A 14,254-nucleotide genomic window follows, 5' to 3' on the forward strand; every position below is an offset into this window, starting at 1 on the left:
TGCGGTTGCGCTTGCGCATGTGTGTTTCCCGTGATATTTCCATTTCGCTGCGAATGGTACAGACTGTGTGTTTGGTTTCTTCTTATAGTTGTAACGGTTTTTTTTTTTCGGGGTGACGTTTGATAGAATGCAATTCGGTCAGTTCAGGTGGATTATATGAAGGGGCCGAGATTGTTTGTACGACACATTGAAATGACCATGTAGCTATTTAAAGATGCACTAATAAATTTTTCTTCACTTGTTGGTACTGTGAATTTGAAACCGAAGTTCACTGAAGCCACATCTGCCTACCAGAAATCTAGATTTTATAACATCACTTCAATGATGTCCTTCCCCCAGAATTGCTCAAATATACATTGTCGTTGCAGTTACTGTCGTTATGAGCTCTTAAAAGGGAAGCTTTCGTGAAATGATTTCCGGCGCGGCCGAGGGAAAAGGCAACGAATGAAAGCAAGGAAACGCTACTACTGTGAATGAATGCTCGCGCCGTTTGGCTGACTCTAATTGCTGTCGCTCTTGGACGACTGTGCTAACTTTTGCTTCGGGTTAACTAAGCTGGACGGCGTCAGCCGTTCACGCAGGTGCCTCGAAGGAAAGAACTTCACTCGTTGGGATCCGTTTCGAGACTGGTTTATTTTACAAAAGACAGATCGAAGGTAAGGGAAAGGAAAGAGAGAAGAAACGCCAAGTCCATGTTCTCTGTTGGCCGCACCGGCGCCTTCATACCTGTCGGGGGAGCCGGCGCCTCGCACTCAGTAGGCGGTTCGCCGAAAAGCCGGTGGAACGGAAAGGCGCCGGCCGGGACGTGGTGCAGTGGGGCGCCCCTCGACCGTTCGCCGGCTCCTCTCCCTCTTGCATCGTCGGGCCCCCAACCACGGGTAATATATGACGGTCGTTTGCAACTTTCAACAACTACTATTATAGACACGGCAGCAGTTGCGGACACTGGTTAAATTTAAATTCAAGGTACGGCACGTTTATGCTATATCTGAAAAATAAACACCATGCAAATTGGTCAAGCGGACAATAGAGAATTTTAGCGCGTCCGGTATTCCGGCAAGCGCGGGCGGTTTGCCGGATGAGCGGGGGCGTAAACGTGATCGGCAAGATTGGTGGTGCCAGCTGGTGGTGCAGAGCTTAACCACATAAACACCGAGTCAATTACTATATTCTTAGCTGCTGGTGTAAATTTTCTACATCGGCTTAATCCTGTTCACAATTACGCGACTGGCAAAAATTTGCACCAGCAGCGAAGCAGAATATAGTAGGTTACTGCAATTTTAGCTCTGTGTTTGTTTGGTTGAGCTCTACGCCAGCAGGCGGCTGCGCCGCTCCGGCCGCTCAGGTTTACGCCCACGACCATCCGGTAATCCGCCCAAACCACCCCTGTTTGCCGGAATAGTGAACACGCGAAAAGTCTCTATTGTCTTTGTGTCTGCGCGTGCAGACGCGAAGCCGCGTTAAAGCACTGCAGCGTCTAGACGACACTGCGGTAGCGGCCGCCCACCAAAGAAACACTTCTGTGCCCGCCGAGGTGGCTGTATGGCTATGGCGTTCTCGAGAGTTTCAACAGGGGCGAAATGCAAGAAGGCTTGTGTACTCAAATTTATGTGCCCGTTAAAGGGCCCCTCACCAAGTCTGGTCACTTTGAGCTGACAAGCGCAGCGCATACATTGCGCGGTAACGATCGTGTCTGCAAAGTATGACATCGCTAATCACCGCGGAAAGACGTGAAATCTCAAACCGAACGCCGTTTTCCCTTCTCGCGGCCGCCGCGCTCCAAGCCGGAGGATGACGTACACGTGCTAGTGTACCTACGTACACGTGTTCGCGCTGTGATGTCGCTCGTGGTGACACGTGACTTCGAGAATTATTCAAGCCAACATCTGTTATTTGCGTAATATGTCGCTAGAATATACGAATTAAAGCTTAGAGAAATAATGAGACACACAAACCGAATGTCTGCATGTTTTTGTTTTACTTCGCACCCCAGCAAAAGAGATGTACTTCCGTTTCGTCTAGTTCTTCCCACTTCGTGCAGTCGCGCGCGCATACACCGAAGCTATGTCATTTTCTACCGTGTTTCAGCGCGAGATCATGCTCTGTGATCGTGTTGTGTCTGCCTCAGTATTCGTGTAGCACAGACTTATACCGCTAGTCAGGTGTCCTCGTGCTCAGCGCTCAAAAGCGTGCGTCGCGAATCGAGACAATGGCAACCGCTCGCGCGCGACGCCGCAAAAAAAAAAAAACGAAGAGAAAGAAATGAAGGCGGGTGGGGGGGAGGCGTGATGTTTGCGTCATGCGATCCTCAAGGTCCGGTATGGGAGAGGAGAGAAGTGGTTCTTGAAGGGATAAGGAAAGGTTGACGCTATTTTCTGCAGCCCTTGCGGGAGCACGGCTCAGAGTCAACAGGGGTGGGGGGGGGGGGATAGTGGGAGCAAAGGAGATAGGAGAGTAGGAGGGTTAAAGTGTCGCCATGGCAGCGGCTGAGCAGACCGGCAGGAAGGGCCCAGTGGGTCCGGTAGGAATGGTAATCTGGTGAAAGGACAGGGGGCGGTGACCCAGCAGGAGCCAGGTGGTTGGGGCAGCTCGAGTAGCCTAGAGTGGTTGGCTATCCGTCTTTGCAGAAAATCCTAGAGTCTCGCCGAGAGCCCCGACGTGTCGAAGTACTCGACGACACTTAGGAGGGCTGGAAGCTCGTTGCGACCAGGGAAGAGGATGTCTTCCTGCCGTGCAGAAGGAAGCCCCAGGCGTCGGAAATCCTGCAGGAGGCGGTCACGCTGCTGCAGGTAAGCAGGACAGGCCAGCAGGAGGTGCTCCAGGGCCTCGGGCTCCCCACAGGAGGCGCAGGCTGGAGAGGCGATGATGCCGTGCCGGTGGCGGCGAGCACCCGTCCAACAGCAGCCAATCCTCAGTCGCAGAAGGAGGGAGGTCTCCTTGCGTGCGAGACCGCGCTGTGGAAGTGGTCGCGGAGGGCAGCCCAAGGACATCCGCTTGTCCGGATGGCAGGCCAGCAGATGGCGTCCAAGCCTGTGGCTTGTGAAATCATTGGCTGTCACTGCCAGGCCGGGCGGGACCACGCAGTGGTGGGCACGCTTTGCCAGTGCATCAGCTTCCTCGTTGCCCGGTATCCCTACGTGGGCTGGAAGCCAGTGCAGGGACACTGAGCAGCTCGCCTTCTGGAGCGCCATCAGCCTTGTCAAGAGCAGGGCGACTCCAAAGGTGGCCCTTTCCGGCCTCTGCAGGCTGAGAAGTGCCGCCTTGGAGTCGCAGTAGATGGTCACTGGGGTTGCTGGCAGCTCCTCTGCGAGTAAGTCCACAGCCAGATGGAGGCCTGCTACCTCTGCTGCTGTTGACGTCGCATGGTCGGGGAGGCGAACCTGCCTGCTCTTCCGCAAGGCGGGCACCACGCAGGCCGCAGTCGACGAGCCTGTGTCCGGCATCACCGAGCCGTCAACGTAAATCTGCAGGTTTCCTCCGTGGTCCTCATGCAGGAGGGAGGCAGCCGTCTGTTGAAGGGCACAAGTCGGGGAGTGCCGTTTGAAAACGCCGGGCAGCTTTGTGATGATGGATATGGGTGGTCTCTGGGGAGGAGGCAGCTGTGCGTTGTTCGCTGGAGGCCTCCCAATCACCTCTTCGTACAGCCCACAGAGTCTGCCCATCTGTGAAAGGGGCCGCGAGCGCAGTCGGGAGAGCGGGGCACTGCCGTTTGGTCCATGGTGGAGCACGGCCGGTCTCGACGCGCGCGTCGAGACCGGCCGTGGGTGGAGGCGGTCAACAGGGCGTAGCCCCTGCTGCAGGAGGATGAGTGACAGGGGCCATGCTCCCGCCTCGGCCAAGGTTGCAGCGACTGAGGTTGCAGCGAACACAGGGAAGGAATTTCGCTTGCGGAGGCTAGACGGGGCCGGTGGAGAGAGTGTCTCTCTTGGCAGTGGAGCTCGCCTCCTGAAATCATGGGTTCGCGGCACTGAAATATTTCTGTCTCGGCTATTAATGAGCTCATTTGAAAAAAATTTTGCGGCAGAACGCTCCCTAGAGGAGAAGTAACAACTTCCAGCGTATAACCAAAATTTGCTATGGGGCCTGGTGAGGGGCCCTTTAAGTAATCCCACCCAGATGGTCAGGATTAATACGGAGTCCCTCACTACGTACTGCATGTCTCATAATCAGATTGTGGGTTTGTAACGTAAAATACCACAATTTAAATAAGGATTGACACTTCTGCAACGATGCGATGCGCCGTGTGGGACAATGACAATGCTAACCCTCTCTCAGACTATGAATAATGGCGCACAGCAACGCCGCAAGCAAACATGTCTCGCTGTGTGTAATGTGTACTACGTAGACAAACACAAGTGGCGCGACCAAGGCAACGCTTAGTGTCAACTAGCCACTCTGGTATTGCACTAAACACTGAAGAACTTACATTCGCAGTAACCATCACCGCTATGTTATCGTCAATCAATGCAAACAGCACAGAAACATTCGCGTACATGGACTCCCAGAGTGCGTGGGATCCGCATAATTTTTTTCTGAATTCCTTTTGATGCCCGAATATTTGCCATATATAGGCGGGCTGCGAACAACAGCAAGGCTTCCCTGGCGCGGCTAAAGCTTTCAATGCGGCCGACCCGACAGTTATGCCCACCTGATCCCTCATGCCACGTCACGCCGACAGCAGCGCCAGTTTTCCCAGTGGTGTTCCTCGCGGCCAATAGCTCTTTCGAGAGCGTTTTTATCTTCTTTAGCCAAATGACTTGTAGATATGTAAAATAAGCTCAAGTTAAATTTTATCTTCGAGCGTCAGCACCCCCTGGGCACTCCACAGCGACTCTGGCTGGAGAGCATTTGAAGATTCCGGACGCCGTCCTAGTAGGGATATCTACCGAGCATTTAGGAGGAAACTTTGAACCTCCTAATCTCAAGAGGCCTGAAATGTGGTTGGACGACTTGAACCGGGCGAGGTGAGTTTTCACCGCAGGAGACGACGACGAAGGCGGACATCGTGGTGATGAAAACGAGAACGCGCGATTGTTTGCCTAATCCATTTAGTGGGTACGAGCCATAAAAGAGGATCATCATCATCACCATCATTTGTAGGAGGTGGTGGCTTGATTAGAGTCCCGGGCGGTTTTGATTAACCCGCGCGAGCCAGGACGGTCTTAGTAATTTCCCACGTATAGCGAATGCAATCGGGTGAGAGGCCCTTTGTCAAAGAAGGCTGAGATGTCTACACCGAAGAGATCGTTGTTTCTTTCTTTTCAGAGTCGGCTGTGGGTGCGCCCATGGAGGAGCCAGTGCCCGAGTGTTCGCTACACACTTTTGTGGCCTCTTGGCGATTTGTGATGTCAATGGCCTTCTTCCCTTCGTTACTTGCTTTGTTGCCAGGGTCAACTCAGGCAGCGGCAGATGCCAAAGTGGTGACGTTTCCTTGGAGAGGGCAGCAAGTGGCTTAACAAAAGCAGCCGCGCTGGAACGTTGCCCGGACTTGCGAGGCTGAAATTCAGGCCCATCATAGCAGATCGTCCGTCGCCACAGGAGGTCTCGGAGGGGTTGCAACATCCAAGCACCTCGAAGAAACCTGTAGACCTCGCTTCGTTTCGCCGTTTGGTGCAAGACTTGCCAGGAGACACCTTCCGGAAATAAACCCCGCCTTAACCCAAGGCACAATGAACAGAGAACACTGAAATAACCATAGAAACTGTCAGGTCTACTTGCACGTTCTCTAAATAATACCTTGTTTGAACCTTACCTGCAGCCCTCGTTCGAGATTCCCCACCTTTAACAAAATGAAAAGGAAACAGACCAGTGTGTATTTCAACCAACCTAATGCCTAACTTTCTGTTTCTCTTTCCAGAGAAAGCCACTGTCCGTATAAGAAACTAAGAGTGTAGCTGGCGATTTGAAATGAAAAGTTAGAATCATGAATGAAACAAAAATAAACACACCTGAAGCGAACACTAAAATAGCATGGCATAATATCACTGTAAGCAATACAGGAGAACTACGACTAAGGCCATCAGATTCATATAGCTTGATGGCGGCCCTTTCTGCGCCTCACCACGAAGACCCACTGCTACGGAGCAAGGCATCAACGCCGCCTACTGCTGTTCTCTGGGCACCCGAGTACAATGGAGCCTAAGGACCGTAGTCAATTTCCCTATAACCATGGCCTTGAGAGATAGCACGAGCTGCCTGGGTGTCACGCATACCACGCCAGCACGATACAACATTTAATTTCTTTCTGTGCTGCGCACGTGCTAAACAAAGTCATCTCATAGTGCAGATCACATTCACAAAAGCAAACTTCTAAACAAAAAAGAATGATATAGCATACTCCGACAGAAAAGTAACTTCAGGAGAAAGCTGACAAACACGCATGGTGTTATAAGCCATTAATAAACTTCAGCTTTGCGCTGTACCCTTCTTCAAAATGCTTATTTACTCTTACAGCGGTTAAAGGAAACAGCAACAATTCAACGACGATTCAGCAACTTAAGCATTTAGCTAGAAAATTTCAGTTTTTCTTCAGTGGTCTCTTCCTCAATATGCTTATTCACCATTACGACCGTAAATGGCTAAACCTTATAAGCTTCTGAAAATTAAACAATGCATTGCGCCCTACAAACTTTCCCTACAAAGGTCCTTTACGCAACTTATCGCGAATACGAGGCACCATCATAACACTTCCGCACTGCTATGTGGCTCATACTCTTAAAACATAATATTGAGCCCAATTATAAATAAAATAGGAATTAGTAATTAGAAATACCATAACTATAAACTAGAACAATTGGATATGAGATAATTAAGAGACAATAATAAATAAGATATATAGAAATAAATTATGCAGATCCCACGCACTGTGGCAATCGATGTAAGCGAAGCTTTCTGTGCTGGTTGCTTTGACTGACAATAATTAGCAGTGTTGTTGACGGCGAAAGCTTAATTTCTTCAACGTTCAGTCTAACACGAGAGTGGCGAGTTGATGTTAAACGTTACCTTGCGTGCACCACTGCTCTTTGCGTAGTACACAGAACACACACGGAGAAGTGTTTGCTCGAGGCGTTGTTGTGCACCATATTTCATAACCTCTGAGAGGGTTTAGCTTTATCATTGCCTCACATGGCACATGACATCGCGACAGAAGTATTAAACTTGAATTGTATTATGGGGCTGTATGTGCCAAAACCACAATCGGATTATGAAGCACGCCGTAGAGGCCGACTCCGGATTAATTTTTGCACCACGATGTTCTTTAACGTGTCCGACAATCTAAGTGCCCGTGCACTTTCTAATTCCTCCCCCCCCCCCCCCCCCGTAGAAATGCGGCTGACACAGTCGGGACCAAATCCGCGACCTCTTGCAGTGCTATAGCCGCAAAGCTACCGCGGCGGGCACAGAAGTGTTGATTTTACTGTGGAACGCTTCCGTAGTGTCGCCTGGACCTTGCGGTGCGCTTTAATTAATGCGGCTATGCTTCTGCGCGCGCCCTCCGCAATTTGCCCGCTTGACATATCTGCACGATGCCTCTTTTTCAGAATTAGCACGAACGTACTGTACCGTACCTTGAACTTAAGCTTATCCAGTTTCCCCGCAACCGCTTTCGTATACACCACGAATTGAAAACTAGCTTTACTAGTACAAGTTCGGATGCGATTTATGTGCTTGAGAAACAATGTATCGGTGAAACGGGACAATCAATGTACCTCAGATTAAACGGACATCGCGCGGATATAGCTAAAAAGCTTCCCAGAGCCATCGCCGAGCATTTCAAGCAACCAGGTCATAACTTTGAAGAACTTAAACCCTACATCTTACAGTCGAAATTCCGTTTTGATTGAGAAAGAAAATACAGAGACTCATACCTTATCCATAAGTTCAAAACGTTGCAACCAATAGGCATAAACATTTCAAACGGAGCTTTAGAATCTATTCGTTATGCTAAATGTCAAGCTATAGGCAACAGCACTTGGTTATTTTCATTTGGTTGCTAAGTGTGCTTTCTTTCGCTCCCTTCCTTTTTTTTCTTTTATTGATACATTTATTCTATTTCAGTAATTTTATTTTTTCACGAGCACCGTTTGTGCTACTCATTTTTTCTCTCATAAGCCACGTTTACATGAATGCGACAGTGTCGCATTGCATGGCATTTCTAGCGCATCGCATACATGTAAACAGCGGTAATGCGCTAGGAAGGCGCATCGCATTAATGCGCCAGGAGAGGGTAGATTTACGGGCGCGAGTCGACTCTCGCGGAGCATGCAAACGCAGCATCGTCGCATTAGGAACTATGGGAAGGAATTAGCTGCGGGACTGCCGCGCCGGTGAAGCTGCGAGACAGCAACGCCCGAAGCAGAAGCAAAATGGCATCCCCCACGGCAACTTCGCTCGCCGCAGCTTGCTCAACGCGAAACTATTTCTCGGCACTCAGCCACCAACGTGCACTCGGCCCACTACCGAAACCAGTTACACCGGAAGTCGGCTGCACTTCCCTTATACGACACCATGTGGCGCTACATTCTCGCGAGAGTTAATGCGCTACATGTAAACGGCGTCGCATCGCCTTTCCCAAATGCGCTTGGAAATGCGATGCGCCACTGTCGCATTCATGTAAACGGAACTTCAGAGGCACGATAGGCCATGACCTCCAGCGAAGCCGGTAATAGAGGGGTGCTGTGCACAAGGCCGTGTGACCGGCCTTGTGCACAGCACTCCTTTATTCTCGATTCTACACCCTCGCCGTTAACACACCTTCACTCGTTGCTGCACCCACCCGCCTTACCCCATCTCCCCTTTAGAAGAACAGTACGAGGAAAGCGTATGACGCCTTGAAAAAGACAAGGCCACGTGTCGAAAAGTTGGCTGCCGCTTTTACCTTGCACTTTCGGGAAGAGTCAAGCAGGGGTGGAGACAATAGCTCGACGGACGGCACCTCAGGTGGGGGTCGCCACCTTGTCTGACAGGTCCGGGAACGTGTAGACGCGCTTCTGCGCACCTTAATTGGAATGCGACGGCGATTGGATGTGGTCGGGGAACTCGAGTGATGCTCGGAAAAGTGTCCGTATCTAACAAGGTCAATCCGAATCAAACGTCCAGATCACGTTTGGGATAAAGACGTTCAATTCAAATATGATATTGAAAATGACTGTTTAGCAGCGCTCGGTTCGAATTTAGTTCTATTTGGATCGGGGTAGTCCGCGATCGAAAGTGCCCCCTTGACAGCGGTGTAAGTACCTCCACTGATTAGTGCACACGCCCAACTTCGTGACGAACGAACCGCGAATTGCAGGTTGGCAGCAGCTAGTGATCGTTTTAGCTGTTTCAGATCGTCGTCCGATTTTAAAAATGTCATCGTCGTGTTCTAAGTCCTGCAAGTGTCTAGTGAGAATGGGTGTCTGAACATTGACAGTATCGCAATATGACGCGCCATATTGCGAGTCATCTTGTTTGTATCACGCTGTTCGTTCTTTGTTTTGTTGATATTTCTTGTATTCTGCCTTAATAGTTTTTGTATTAGCTTTACCCTTTTGCTTTTGTATAACTTTGTATAACTTGCCGTTCCTTTGTAACCACTCCCCTACAATGCATCTGCGTTTGAGGGTATTTTGGATAAATAAATAAATTGTAGACACGCCAGTGCCATTTGCGCTAATAGAGAGTTTTAGGTTAGGGTGACGCTAACGTTTGGGGCCCCCTAGCGCTTGGGCTCTCGGTACTGGGCATGTGCAGGTGATCTGCGCATGCGCAGTATACCGTGGCCACAAGCGCTATGAGAGCCCCAAACGCTACCGTGCCTCTTATTTAAAACTATCTAATAAATAAAAAGATCGCACCTTGAGCAAAGCAAACGAGCCTGCGCGTGAATACGCGCCCGGGAAACACTCGTCCCAAGCCAAGCAAATGGAAAAAAAGAAAAACTGCCACGCACGTGACTTGCTAGTCGTTGCAGGTGGCGGCGCAGAAGCCCCGCCCTAGACGGGCGAATTGTGAAAACGGCACCCAAGCATCCCGAGAAGTCAGGACGGGTTCGTCTCAACGCTTGCTCAATGCGGGAGGTCCCAAACTGAAATGAAGAAGGTGGACACCCTTATCAGAACGGCATACAAATCTGCTCTGGGACTCCCGAACACAGTCAGCACGGAGCGCCTGGAGCGGTTGGGTATTTACAACAAATATGAAGAACATGCCGCTGCAGTTCTGATATCGCAAAGAGAAAGGCTGAGCTCTGCGCCCCAGGGCCGCTCTATTCTCCAAAGACTGGGATACAACGCTCGACCCCTGTTCTGCGGAGACGAACCAGACTTGCTGTCACGAGATTTGAGGGAGCACGTCCATGTGTCACCTATACCAAGAAACATGAGTGCCAGGTACCACGCAGGCCGCAGACAGGCCAGGACGAGGACTCTGCAGAAGCGATTCGGCAAGGATCCGGCCGTCTACTACACGGACGCGAGTGCAACCAGTCGCAGGGACTTCTACGCGATCGCCGCAACTAACAGAGTCACCACGATAACCGCTACGGTCAAGACTACCTCGGTATGCACAGCAGAGGCAGCGGCAATGGCGCTGGCGATACGAGACGCCGACTTCAAGGGTCAGTCGGCTCATGTGCTTACAGACTCGCAGGCAGCGTGTGGACTCTTCATGCGGGGAATGCTACCGCGCAGCGCCCAAAGAATACTCGGCTCAAGACTGGACCTGGACCACGGCATTACATGGTGCCCCGCGCACAACGGACTCGACGGGAACGAAAGGGCAGACCGCATAGCTCGAGGAAGCAACGACCGAGCGGCGGCCAGAACCCTAGAGGAACCACTGTCCGCAGTGCGCGACATATTAGAGAATCAGAGGAGGGAGAGACGGACCTACGGCCCTCCGCACTGCAAACTAAATAGAAGACAAGCTCAAGACTGGCGTCGCATACAAACAAATTCATACCCACACCTAAACCTCTTACACAAGAAGCACCCGACACATTACGCCGACACTTGCCCGTGGTGCGGCGCAAAACCGACGCTGGCCCACATAACGTGGGAATGTACGGCGCGGCCAACCAACGTCAATTCAGCTTTTCTAAGCGTCACAGACTTCGTACGGCAGTGGGAGGCACTACTCGCAAGCGAGGATCAGGGGAGCCAATTGGCCCTCCTGGACCAAGCTCAGCGAGCCGCAAGAGCCAGTGGAGCCCTGGACTGAGGGCCCCACCCAGACCTGCCATAACTCCGATCAACTGAACAATAAAGTTTTCTCTCTCTCTCTCTCTCTCTCTCTCTCTGTCTTGCTGCGTTCAGCAGCACTGCGGGGGCGGAAATTTCACTCGTTCACTGTCGGGGATACAATCAGATTCGCGAGATTTCGCATGGCTGTATGCCACCGGACGCGTCGGCTTCTGCGTTCCTGTGATGTGCCAAGGTAACGGCATTTCTCTATGGTAATGGTGTCACCTCGATGCCAGCGCGTTCGCTGCTGGTCATGCGCAATCTGGCGAATGTGATTGTATTCCTGAAAGTGAAAAGCCGACAATACCAGCTCTGGGGCGGTATTTTTCCAGCGATCACTTTAGGCTCATTCACACTAGGCCAACACGACATCGATTTCGGTCTGCCGACTGTCGGCGACACGGTTTTTTCCTTCGTGTCGGCGTCTCTGTCACACTGTGCCGACAATTTACCGACGGTCGGCGGAGAGCTCGGCGTGGGTACATTGCCGACGCTGTAGCCGACAGTCGGCCAACCGAAATCGTTGTCGTGTTGGCCTAGTGTGAATGAGCCTTTTTCAGGGATAATTTCACTTTCGCGATCACTCGCCACTTGAAGCGTCGAAGCGTTCCTGTTCCGAGATCGGCACAGTGCCAGAAACGCTGTTGCCTGTATACGCGGGCGCGTCCGGTTCCGAGTATCGCAAAAATGATCACCCGAGATTACCGCCCCTGCTTCGTTCCTCCCATGCACTTTTGCGTCAAACGATAGAGCGACACCGAAACAAAGGCTGCATAAGATTACGTATATTTCCTGGTCAGGCCTCGAGGGATGAATGGAGCACAGAGGAATTAGGGTAAGTGTCTGAAAACGGAGGCGTCCACTGGGGTCTTTCTTCGTTATAATGGCGGTAGGAACCCACTCGGTGCCTGACTTCTCTTATCCAACGGTTACAAACCTGAGCGCATCCTTGGGTCGTGTTTTGTAACACTCCTTTTAAATGTGCGTTGTTTTTGCCTTTCGTCATTAATTGCCCCGCACGACGACGAGCCGCCGTTACTACAGGAAACGACCACTCAGCGCGGCGTGTGATATGAACTGAATGGCATCGGAGTAGAAGAATCCTCAAAAAATGCAGTTCCTTCGGGCTTTGAAATTTCATACCTGTACAAATCGGCATGTGATCGATGAAATTATTACATGAGCGATACTTCTGCGATTTTTTCGAGTGACAGAACGACAGGGAGTGAGTCTGACCATCCTTCTTGGCTCTAAACCTTACCTTTCGCGGCCACCGTGGTAGCGCATGGGAAATCTGTACGGGCTGAGTTAGAGGAGAGCTTCACCTGTGAATTTCTTGCGGTGCAATAGCCTGCCGAAGCGAACTCATATCTCGCGTAGATTATTCCTGTCGCGGGGTGCCGTAACGTGTCATGCGAGATTTACACAAGGTGATAAGAACATACGTGATCGTGTCGCTGCATGGTTTAACGGAGCTTTCATTGTTCTCGGGGAGAAATCACGAGCCAGGCGGCCTATGGAAAAAATTCGGCATGGCGCCCACCAATCAAAGTATGCCGCGATCGGCGTCCCTATATCGTCTTTGCCGAGGCTGTCTAATGGTGCCACGCTTTTGCGGAGACTTTGCCTAAATGTCTGTGAACACGATTTTAGGAGCTTACGTGAGCTACCTACGGTCGCGACGCTGTGCGAGACTGACATTTGTGGAACTATTTTCTCGCGCGCCCTACAACGTGCAGCCGCGCGCTTGGGCGCGTGGCGTGTACCTCCGCTGTCGGCGGTTTCCTGAACAGCCAGCGTCACCGCTGCGAGCTTTCGAACGCTCTCCCCTGTTCGCTTACTTCCGACGTATTGTCTGAATCATTGTAGCGTTTAAGAATCCTGCTGCGGTCCAAATATCACCACAGATATCTCTGGCAAGGCGAAGCCTGTGGCAGCATTGACTACCTTCAGGTTAGTGCGGTAACCCCTACTTTTTGTCTTTTACTGTCATGGCGATAGCAATGACTTGCTGTATATTCTAGACAATATACTTGCTGGGTGTGTTTGTTACAAGCTACGCGTAAGCATAATTGTAGATCTTAAAGCTTCATACATTTAGCGCAAAGTAAAGGAAATACGGACTAACACCTGGGAGTATGTTTTTTCAAGTAGAGCGTGACGTTCAAACGCTCTGCGGAGTTGTCACGTGGTTCTAGGTGGCGCGACGGTGCGTAAGACAAGAGTGAGCAACCATGTGCCGTGCGTGTGACTATGTAGCTTAGTGGCCGAGAGGCAGTTTAAAGGGCCCCTGAAACGGTTCGGACAAATTTTGTAGACGCGTAGGGTACAGCTTGAGTAGAACATTCGCACCACAATTTAAGTGAAGCGTTACGTATTAATGGAGCTACAAGCGATTAGAAGCTACCCTCCTCCCTAGCCATGCTTTTCCTCCTCAACTCGTTCGCCGAGCGAGTGGGGCTAAGCTCCGCCTTCACTGGTTCAGCGTCACGATGCGACGTCACATCGTCCACTTCCGGTTGTTCTGGAGCCCGCCCCCGCCCGCGCGAGACCGCTCCGCTAGCCGCTTGGCCGTCGACCCCAAGCGAGAGCTATCGAAGCAGCGTGCGTTGCGAGCATTGTGTCCAAGCGCCGAACGTGTCTTGTATTCCGGTAACCACAGGCAAGCTGGTCATTTCGGCAAATGACTGTAGGCATAAACTCAAGCTAATGAAGGAACATTAGCGTAGACGTACGTGACCGGCCTGATCGGTCAGCACGGTCCATACACTTGTTGGTGCAGCGTTGAACCAGCCAAACAAAGCGCTAATATTGCTCTAATCAAGTGCAAAACATTTTAAACATTTATAAAAACAACGTGTTCATGATTACACTCCTGCGAAAAATACACACCAGCTGCAAAGAAGAATACACTTCGTTGCTGCTACTGTGTATGGTTGAGCTCTGTGCCACCAGGTGGCTGCACCGTGCAGGCCATTCGCATTTGCCCTTCTGCTCATCTCATGGCTCATCCCGTTACGGCAAAGTCAAGC

The 14,254-nt window shown here is 51.1% G+C and overlaps 2 protein-coding genes across 2 annotated transcripts in view; one reads left to right on the plus strand and one right to left on the minus strand.

Moving 5' to 3' along the window:
- Window positions 1-2,633: 2,633 nt before the first annotated feature.
- LOC142578279 (uncharacterized) lies at window positions 2,634-3,662 on the minus strand. The gene has a single exon (XM_075687680.1). It carries the CDS (start codon window positions 3,660-3,662, stop codon window positions 2,634-2,636), a length of 1,029 nt encoding a protein of 342 aa, XP_075543795.1.
- A 9,334-nt stretch (window positions 3,663-12,996) lies between these two features.
- egg (SET domain bifurcated histone lysine methyltransferase eggless) overlaps window positions 12,997-14,254 on the plus strand; it is a 141,741-nt gene continuing 140,483 nt past the window's right edge. Inside the window, exon 1 of the mRNA XM_075689793.1 lies at window positions 12,997-13,175. The gene's annotated coding sequence lies outside the window, so the exon portion shown is untranslated. The remainder of the gene's footprint in view (window positions 13,176-14,254) is intronic.

The sequence above is a fragment of the Dermacentor variabilis genome, chromosome 4, assembly GCF_050947875.1.
Source record: "Dermacentor variabilis isolate Ectoservices chromosome 4, ASM5094787v1, whole genome shotgun sequence".
Lineage (NCBI taxonomy): Eukaryota > Metazoa > Arthropoda > Arachnida > Ixodida > Ixodidae > Dermacentor > Dermacentor variabilis.

Bases quoted from the DNA above. Each gene is read 5' to 3' on its own strand.
- LOC142578279 (XM_075687680.1), bottom strand. From the start codon at position 3,662: ATGGGCAGACTCTGTGGGCTGTACGAAGAGGTGATTGGGAGGCCTCCA.